The 10,162-nt window shown below is 47.5% G+C and overlaps 1 protein-coding gene across 2 annotated transcripts in view; it reads left to right on the plus strand.

Moving 5' to 3' along the window:
• Positions 1-10,162, plus strand: part of SERPINA11 (serpin family A member 11) — an 11,056-nt gene continuing 894 nt past the window's right edge. Inside the window, exons 1-5 of one of the 2 annotated variants that reach the window (XM_027767088.1) lie at positions 1-72; positions 3,706-4,351; positions 5,857-6,130; positions 8,198-8,345; positions 9,697-9,722. In XM_027767088.1, coding sequence (XP_027622889.1) covers positions 3,709-4,351; positions 5,857-6,130; positions 8,198-8,345; positions 9,697-9,722 — 1,091 coding nt within the window. In that variant the 5' untranslated portion in view covers positions 1-72; positions 3,706-3,708. The remainder of the gene's footprint in view (positions 73-3,705; positions 4,352-5,856; positions 6,131-8,197; positions 8,346-9,696; positions 9,723-10,162) is intronic. The other variant, XM_006165379.2, reaches the window with a different exon arrangement.

Below are 10,162 nucleotides of genomic sequence, written 5' to 3' on the forward strand. Positions count from 1 at the left end.
CCGACACCATTTTCCCGCTGGTAGGAGGCAATGCAGTGCTGAGGATCCGGGGCCCAGCCCAGAGACCGCTCTGTGAGTACTGTGCTTGTCCCAGTGAAGGCAGGGCAGCGGCTGCCTCTCACTCTCCCCCCGCCCTCTCTCTCCTCTCTCTCTTTGTCACCCTCCCTCTTTTCTCTTTTTCACTTTGCAGTAGGGATGGGAGAAATGAATCCCCTGAAGAAAATTGCAATCCTGTACTGCCACAGAGTCTTGAAGTAGGAATTTCAGGTTTTCAATAACGTTATGGAGAACATGGCTTTCAAGAATTTGGGGGGGGGGGAGGGAACCCAGCAACTAGCGTAATGGCTATGACGCTGGACTCCCACGTAGTTGACCGCGGTTCGAGTCTCGGACCCGTTGGCTTAAACTCACACCAGGCGCGTGTACATGCGTGCCCAAGATCCCGAGAAGAGAATGGAGGAGAAGGGATTGTGGCGTGGCCATCCCCCCTGGGGGGTGATTTCTTGCTTTCTGTCTCTCTGTCTCTCCCTGTCTGTCTGGCGAGTGCACACGTCCTATAGCAAAAACCTCTCCAAAAAAAAAAAAAAAGAATTTTGAGAGAGGAACCCTAAATAGTCCTGGCAGTCAGAGGAGAAAATAAAAAAACCACCCAGAGCAAAGTGACAATGTGCCATAGAGGTGTGCCAGCTCTGTAATGTGAAAAGGGTCATGCTCAAGAGCTCTGGGCTGGAATCTGAATCTTACTCCTGCCTCTTCCCTGGATTTGTAAACTGAGTCTCAGTTTCCCCACACATACAACATGGCTAAGAGATGTTTCTCGAAGGTGCCAGTGGGGTTGGGCAGGACCATTCTTCATTGACTCTGACTGTTCTGGGCCTTTCAAGAGTCTCTGCATGAGGGACTCTCACCTGCTAAGCTCCAGTAACAACCCCTCCACTGGTGGGTAGTTGAGACAATCCAAATTATCACTCTACCCCCTTCTAACACCCCCTCCCTCTGCATTTGTAAACACCTCTTGCAGGATACCAGTGATGCAATGTATCTAATATCCACATGGCAGAATAACCCCTTACTACAAATGCGAACATTGGGGGCCAACAGGTGGCGTAGCGGTTAAGGTGCTGAACTCCCATGTGGTTGACCACAGTTACAGTCCTGGACCTGGCGGCTTGAAACTCACACTGGGCGCATGTGTGTGCATGCCCAAATTTCCAAGAGGAGAATGGAAGAGAAGGGATTGCAACCTGGCCTTCCACCCCGGGGAGTGATTTCTCACTTTCTCTCTGTCTCTCTTTGTCTCTTTGGTAAGCACACATGCACGATAGCAAAAATCTCTTAAATCAACAAATAAAGGGGACTGAGTAAGGTTCTTACTTTTTCTTCGGGATCTTTCTGAAAAACGAATGAAGTGGAATTTGGTATCTTTAAGAAAGGGAAGAAAACAATCTTTGCTACCAGGTGTTTTGTATGTTGTGTGTTATCTAAACTTTCAGTAGGCTCTCCCTCAGGAAATAGGCATTAGTGCTCACATTCCGCAGAGGGAGAAATGAGTTGAGAATTCCTTTGCAGAGTATCACACAGCAAATGTCCTCAGAGCCTTGATTCAAACCCAGGCCCCCTGCTCTACAATGCAGTCCTCTTTGGGAAGTAGATCCTTCTGCTTGTCTGGGAATCCTTGGGATGCCAAACTGTGCAGATTCAATGGGATGTAAAGAATGAACCAAAAATGGTTGCACCCGTGTTGCTTTCTTATGTTGCTCAGGGGTAGTGTAAATTTAAAATTGAAAAATTATCATGCATCTTTCAAAGTTCCATCCAAGAAAACTCAGGGTACAGAAACTGTCAGTAAGTGAGCCACACCGAGCTGTGCTGGAGGGAGGGAGGGCGTGGCCTTGGGAAGCCCAGCAGGACTTTGACCACAGGCGCATTTCAACACAACAGATCATGAGATACGTTCTGACCACTGGCCTTGGTGGTTTGAGGGACAGGGTCCCTAGGGCACCAGGGGCCGTAAACTCCCTGCAAAATACAGTCTCTCCCACACTGCCATAGCATGCGAGGTCGATCTGCAGTCACTGACTTGGGCAGAAGTATTAGAGGTGTCGATGGAGACACGAATGTTACCAGGACAAACAGGGAGGGGGTGTCAGCAGCAGGCAGGTGCCGTGCAGTGGGACAACGAGGGGAAGGGTCGATGTTGGAGGGAGCAGGAGAGCGAGGCTCCCCTGACCAAGGACACCAAGGTCTGGGAGGGGCAAGGTGGTAAGCTGGCAGTGTGAGGACGTCGGGGTGTAGCGGGTGAAAAGGAAGGGGGCAGTAGACATGGAGCAGGGTGAGTAGAGGAAGCATGGTCTACACTGCACTCCCGCCTTGAAGCAAGGAGCCTTCCTGAGCATGCATCACTTTGAACACCTAGCGGTGGACCGAAGGCCCTTCCCGCATGGGTAATAACTTCATTAAGCACCGGTGAAAGCACATCTGTTTGCAAGGGCTGCCTTAATAAAGTGCCACACACTGGGTGGTACTGAAACAGCAGGGATGTCTTGCCTTGTGGTTTTGGAGGCTGAAAGTCCAAGAACAGGTGTCGGCAGGGCTGGTTGGTCTGAGATCTGGCAGGGAGAACCTGCTCCAGCCTTCTCCCCCACTCCCGGTTCTTTGCCGGCCATCTGTGGCACTCCCTCACTTGTGAAGCATCCTCCTGATTTCCATTTGCAGGGCGTTCCTCCCTGTGTGTGTCCGTGTCCAAATTCCCCTGCATACAGCGGCCTGCTCTAAGCACTCCCACTTCACTAATTATGCCCGTAGCGACTCCATTTCCAGACAGGGTCACATTCCGGGGCAGTGGGGACCAGGACTTCAGCACAGGCATCTTATGACATCTTCCCTACATCAGTGAAGAGAGAGGTTTCGACCGCTGCATGTGACAAGAGATATTCCAGGCGTAGAGGCTTTGCAGGACATGAGACACAGGGTCCCCTCTCCACTCTTTCAGGCTCTAGCAGTCCACTGCTTTGCCATCCCTCATGCCGGCCCGCACCCGCATGGCCCGGATGGCTAATTCTCACAGCCACACTCCAGCTACCAAAGACCAGGTGTGCAGGGATGTTCCTTTTCCTTTTGGAGCCTGACTGCAGCTTTGCACGTCATCCTGTCCCTCCCAATTCACACCTGCGGTGAGTGGCCACACCTAGGTGAAGGAAGGCCTAGCCTTACCACTGTCAGTGCCCGAACACTTGCTTATTTAACTGTCGACAGTCCCCCACTTAGAGCCTACCTCAACTCTATGCAATCAGAAATGACGTATTACACTTGTTTTTCCCACTGGATACTGGATATCAAAGTGGCTTGGGGCGGAGAGAGCCTTGAAAGTTAATGAATGGTTGAAAGAATGACTGAAAAGGAGACAAAAAGAAGAAAGGAAGTTAGGGAGGCAGAGGGGGAGGATGCACTGTGGGAATTTTTTGAGTAGTCCAGAGTCCTTTACGCACTACAGTCACGAAGACCTATCAATACATAAAGCCGATAACGGGTTGCTGTTCTGACCACAGCCTTGGAGGGGAGGGTCCAGAGTCCACCACCCTGTCCTCTGCAGTGTGCCAGTGACACCCCTGTGGGACACAGTTTGGATAGCGTAGTTTATTGTGTGAGCAGTGGAGAACTGTAACTATTCATGAGAAAGTGACATGCCCACCATCTTGTTTTCAGAGGATGGGGCCAGTTTGGCTGTGGCTACTGGGAACAGGGATCCTGGCTTCTGTCCACTGCCAGCCTTTTCTTGCTCATGGCGATAAGAGTCTTGTGGTGCCTCAACCTCCCAGCCAGCAGCTCTCAGAACCAACCCCTGCCTACCACAAAGTCACGCCCACCATCACCAACTTCGCTTTGCGTTTGTATAAGCAGCTGGCGGCAGAAAGCCCAGGAAACATCTTCTTTTCCCCGGTGAGCATCTCTACCGCCCTGGCCCTGCTCTCTCTTGGGGCCCAGGCTGACACCCCAACTCAGATCCTGGAGGGCTTAGGCTTCAACCTCACAGAGACCTCAGAAGCCGACATCCACCAGGGCTTCCAGAGCCTCATCCACACGCTCAGCCTGCCGAGCCCCAAACTTGAACTGAAAGTAGGGACCTCCCTCTTCCTAGACAGGCAGCTGAAGCCCCAGCGGCACTTCCTGGACAACACCAAGGAGCTTTATGGAGCTCTTGCTTTCTCTGCCAACTTCACGGATTTTGCTGCAACTGGGAGGCAGATTAACAACTACGTGAGAAAGCATACGTATGGACAAATCGTGGGCTGCCTCCCAGAGTTCAACCAAGACACACTCATGGTTCTCTTGAATTATATCTTCTTCAAAGGTAAGGCTTGCTCAGACAGAATCGTCACCACCTCCCCTGCAAATCAGTGCTCTGACTAAAGAGAGACTGCCATCGGGTTCTTTTCTAGCCTCTTGGGACTCGGTCAGCCTCTTGGGAAGGCCTATGAATATGATAGGGCTCTCCAGCCCTCACATAAGTCAAGTCCCACACGGGGTGGAAATAAACAGAAATGACACAATTCAGAGGGATGATGATGCATCATGGGTGCCAAGGAGCTCCCAAAAGAAACACCCATCTAAAACCGGGGAGCAAGGGAAGGCTTCCTGGAAAAGAGGTATCTAGCTGACACATGAAGAGTGGGCTAGATCTACTCAGGGGAAGAAGCTGTGGGATTGGTGAGGGAGAAAGGTTCAGATTGAGAAAAACAACATATATAAAGGCCCCGGTGAAAGAAAAGTCATTGTTCTTTAAAGAACTGAATTTGACTGGAACATAGGATGCAGTAGAGGGAAGCAGGATGAATGCTGAGAGTTGCAGTGCAGAGGTGGCTGAGCCATCTTGAGGATCCTAGACTTTATCCAAAGAGCCTCCAAATGGCCAGGGAGCTTTAGGCAGCCAAGTGACACAATCACGTATGTTTTGGGGAGATAATCTGGCTACAATTTATAAAATAGTTCGGAAAGGAGGAAGGAAGAGAGAGAAGAGACAACTTAGGGGGTTCTCAAAAGTGACCCACAGTAAATATGATGATGGCCTTGAATAAAGTTGGGGCTTTGAAGGCAGGACCACCAATACTCAGTTATTGATTGAGTGTGTGACAAGAGGATAGGATGACTCTGTCATCTCCCCCTGTCTCCAAGACCAGTGCTTCCAGGAGGTGGTTGTGAGGGCAGATTACAAGAAAGAAGAGAGAAGATACCACACATGTGGACATGGCCATGCTTCCAACTGTACATTAACGGGTCTTTGCATTATGCATTCCATTTTATGAACTGGATTCTTTCTCCTTTTTCAGTTTGAATACTAGGAAATTGAGAGGGCAGAAGCTCTCGAGCTACTCTGTAGAAGGCTGCTTATCCAGAGGCATTTGGCAGGAAAGGACTGTCTCCACGTTCGCAGAGACCCTGAGCTGTGGAGTCCGAGTCAGATCTCCAGTCCAACTCAGCTACCTCAATGGCTGCGCAAACTGGACTGTTGAGATAAATTCAGAGACTCAGTTTCCTCCTCCCTAAAGTGGGGAACACGATATTTGCCTCTTATTAATTTCTGTGATGATTTGAAAAGATGATTCGTCACACATGGATGGTGTTTAGTAGATGGGAATAACTTTCAGCCTCTTAAAAGCACTAAAATCGTGGCCATTAGTGCTCAAACTCTGGTGCCTGCTCTAGAGGCTGAGCCAGCCTGCTACTGGCCTCCTGTTTCTGTATCCAGGCCACTTCTTTGCTGTATCCTCATGTACTCAAGAGGCTTTATGTGCGTCTGCCCAGAGCTGCTCTCTTGGAATGTGTCATCATAGTTTTATTTGCTTTTTTTGTCCTAAGCTAAGTGGAAGCATCCTTTCAATCACTACCAGACCCAGAAGCAGGGTAGCTTCTTTGTGGATGAGAGGACCCCTCTCCGTGTCCCCATCATGCACCAAAAGGAAATGCACAGATTCCTTTATGACCAGGAGATGGCTTGCACCGTCCTCCAGATAGAATACAGTGGAAACGCCCTGCTGCTCCTGATCCTCCCTGACCCTGGGAAAATGAAGCAGGTGGAGGCCACTCTGCAGCCAGAGACCCTGAGAAAATGGGCCCAGTTGTTCCTGCCCAGGTAAGCTCCAGGGTGAAGGACTTGGGCAGATGTTGTCCATGAACTCAAGCAAGTTTCAATCAACTTCTCAGAAGAATTCAGCTGCTGGGTTTGACTCATTGTCTTCCTTTATTAACTGTGAATTGATATAATTTTCTCACCTCTTTGGGCCTTAGATAGTTTGACTCATTGTCTTCCTTTATTAACTGAGATTTGGTATAATTTTCTCACCTCTTTGGGCCTTAGATTTCCTTAGCTGTAAAAATATGGACGTGATACCTCTTTCACTGGGGGTACTCAGAGAATTAATAAAATTGAGTTAATAATCACAGAGAACCCAAACTAATACATGAAACTTAAGTGCTCACTGCGTTTTGACCATCCTAGTTGTCTATCTAACTTCAATCTCTTTTCCTTTTGTTTCCTTCTTAATAATAATCTCTTACTAGAAGGTACTTAAGTATAGCAAAAGGACAGATCAAGGACAGTTATTAAGAATAATCATGGCTGAATGGTGGTGCAGTGGTAAAACACAATATTATGTGGAGCTGACCTCTGGAAAGGTTCTAGGTTTGCATCTAAAGACATCCCTGAGTACACTGGGCATATGCATGCCCATGACCCAGGACTGGCTAAGTTGGGATGGATCATGGCCTCAAGATCCTGTTTGGGGTGCTATCTTTCTATCTGTCTGTCTGTCTCTGTCTCCCTCTTGTGCACTCATGAAAAATAAATATATAAAAGAATAGTTATGGTCCAGCTGTGATGGTGAAGGGGTAGTGCAATGCTCTGTAATGCTGGAAGACATTGAAGATCAGGGTTTGGTTCCTGGGTGGACCTGCACATGCAGATGTGAAGAATGTTAGCTCTGTTAGCGGAATCATGCTTCCTGGCACTTCATTTGTTTATTCATTCACATTTGTTGAGCACCTACTGCATGTCAGGCCCCTCTATCAGCTCCATCTCCACTAGACTCTACTCAGTGCTCCAACCTAGCTCCACCAGACTGGCAATATATGTTGCCTATGGAAATTTGTCAAATAGTCTAAGATGCTCTCCCATGTCAGTTATTTATTTGGACCCTCACAGTGCCTTAGAGTTAAACTGGTAGGGATTCTCTAATCCGAATTAGATTCTTCAATCTGAATTCACTAGAAGCAGAAGCTTCCAAGAGTATTAACTAAGCAGGCTTGCAGGTCTCAAGGCAATTGTCAAACAATAAGGAGAATAATAATCCCAGGGAGAAAAGGACAGATTTTATTTGGGTCAAAAGGAACTTGTGAACTCAGAATGGCAATCTGGCTATAAAGGCTCACCAGGCACAGCAGGGAGAGCTATCCTCTCTATTTGGGACTCACACATGACACACACAGTCCCTCAGCACATCCTCACAATGTCTCCAGAGAGTAGGTGTCCCCATGCCACTTTATAGATAAGAGAACTGAAGCTCAGGCAGGTGAGAGATGATAGTGGCTTGTATTAAGGGATGCCAACAATGGATTTAGGGTACAGCTGGAGAAAACAGAACTTGCTAATGAATCTAATATGGAGGTGGGGAAATGGTAATAGCAAAAGGATTTTCAAAAAGTTCATGAATAATGCATATTGTAAAAAAAAACAAGGGATTTTCCAAAAGTTCATGGATAATGCATATTGTAAAAAAAAAAAAAAACTGCATGGAGTTCAAAATATTTTACCAACATAAACTTATACTATAATTCTATTCCCATGAAGTTTTAGAAGTCTCTTATATGGCCATTATGTGAGTTCACTCAGTCAAGCCTCCTAAATACTTCTAATCCCAACACCTGGCACTTGGAAAGCCCTCCGTAAATGTGAGGAGGTGATGGAGACATCAGACTGTACCAAGGGCTGAGACCCAGCCACAGGGCATTGCATGGACCCTGAAGAGCAGGGAGGTCTGGGCAGCAGAGTGCTCTGCCATAGCAGGAGTGTTGCAGGAGGACTGGTCAGTCCTCACCCTGAGAAATGTCTCTCTCTCCTACAGCTCAGGTGCTAACGGGCAGGACAAGGATAGACTGTATAATAATGAGACATCACCATTTCTCTGTCTGTTCCTCTCTCTAGTCTATTGGATTTGCATTTGCCAAGGTTTTCCATCTCCGGAACATACACCCTGGAAGAGATACTTTCCCAGATTGGTCTCACCAACATATTCAACTTAGAAGCTGACTTATCAGGAATCATGGGGCTACTCAACAAAACCATCTCCAGGGTAAGGTGGGGGATGTGAGTGTGTGTGTGTGTGTGTGTGTGAGTGTGTGTAGGGGGTTATTTGAAGGTCAAGTTCCCCCTTTATTTGCCTATTCTGATTCTTAGATACTGGAATCTTTAAAACATTTTTTCTTGGGCAGCTCCCACTCCACCTTCCCTTGGGGTAATCCATGGATCCAGAACTTCCTAGGTGATGGGGACCAGCAGTTGGCATAATGGCTATGTTGCCAGACTCCCATGTGGATGACCACGGTTCGAGTCTCAGACCTGGTGGCTTAAACTCACTCCAGGCACGTGTGTGTGTGTGCCCAAGATCCTGAGAGGAGAATGGAGGAGAAGGGATTGCGGCATGGCCATCCCCCCTGGGAGGGGTAATTTCTCACTTTCTGTCCCTCTATCGCTTTCTGTCTTTCTGGGGAACACACGCACCCCATAACAGAATCCTCTCCAAAAAACAAAAAAGCCAGAACTTCCCAGGTGCAAGATCAGCTTTTTATTCCTGAAACTTTCTCCTAGAGTAGCAGTCAAACCTCACCTGCCTTTGTTATAGCTATAGAGAATAGTGGGGCATGAACAGGAAGTGTATCAGTCAGTCAGTTAGCTCAGCTGCAGTAACAAATATCTTCAAATTGCCTTGCCTTACTGTAACAAAGCTTATTTCCTGATGGTATTCCATGTCAGAAGTGAGTCACTAGCATCATCTATAGAGTTACTCATATGTTTTCTATCTTCCAGGGTGTTGGATTAGGAAAAGTCCCTATTTGAGATATACTGTTCTCACAGCAGGAGGAAAAAAAAAAAACAGAGAAAATGTACCATGGCTCTGAACACTTCTCCCTACACATGCCTATGTCTCTCACATGCCATTGGCTGAAGCAAGTCCCACAACCAAGGCCATTCTCCATGTGGTGGGACTGTGTTCCCCCTTGAAGGAGGCAGCACAAGAGATGTGAAATGGGCGAGGATTGAGAACCCATTCCACGGAGAGGTCATATTTGGGAATAATAACGTAATCTTCCACAGGAGGGAAGGCAATCAAGGCCCGGTCTTGAGCTTTGGTGGTCCTTTGCATAGCGCTTTGGGATAAAGTCACTCACAGCCTTTTGAGTCTTTCTTAGAAACATCAGAAGGCAAGTACTCTGTTTTTTATTTGGAAAAGGCCAGCCGAGGGAGGGTTAAGGGCACAACCAAGGCGGTAGGAACACGGTTGTGTGTGAGAGAGTGTGTGTATGTGTGTGTTGTTATTGTTGGGCAGAGGTGGTGGTGAGGTGGACAAGAAGGAAAGAGAAATGATTTAGCTACTAAAAGAAGTTCTTTCACCTGACCTTAAACGCTAGATTTATCTTTTCCAGGAGCTCTTTGGAAAAGGATTACCAAGGTCAATTTTTCTCACCTTTTTTTTTCTTCTAAGCCTCAGAATTCTTTCTTTCTAAGAAGTTGTATGAAAATGAAGTTAAAACAAAACAAAGCAAACTAATGAAAACTCCATGACCCAGAGGCCAGCAGAAGGGTTGGCATATCAGCTATCTTGGTTTCACTGATCTCATTTGAATTCCACTGATTTAGGCTGAGTAAGCCATTTAAAGATGAGAAAGCTGAGGCGCAGAGAGGTTTACTGCAGCTCGGAGCAGAAAATGCCCCCAGGCCTGTGCCGTGTGCACCCAAGTGCTTGAGAAATGGTTCTAAAGTCATGGTAAAGTTTTCACAGCCCAGTACATATTCAGAAGGCCCTCAGCCTTGCTCAGGCCCATGGGTCTCGGCCTTCAAAGAGCAGAAGGCACTATCAAGGTGAACCCTTGGATATACTGGAGGGAAAGA

This window comes from Tupaia chinensis, unplaced genomic scaffold (genome assembly GCF_000334495.1).
Source record: "Tupaia chinensis unplaced genomic scaffold, TupChi_1.0 Scaffold143913_1, whole genome shotgun sequence".
Classification (NCBI taxonomy): domain Eukaryota; kingdom Metazoa; phylum Chordata; class Mammalia; order Scandentia; family Tupaiidae; genus Tupaia; species Tupaia belangeri.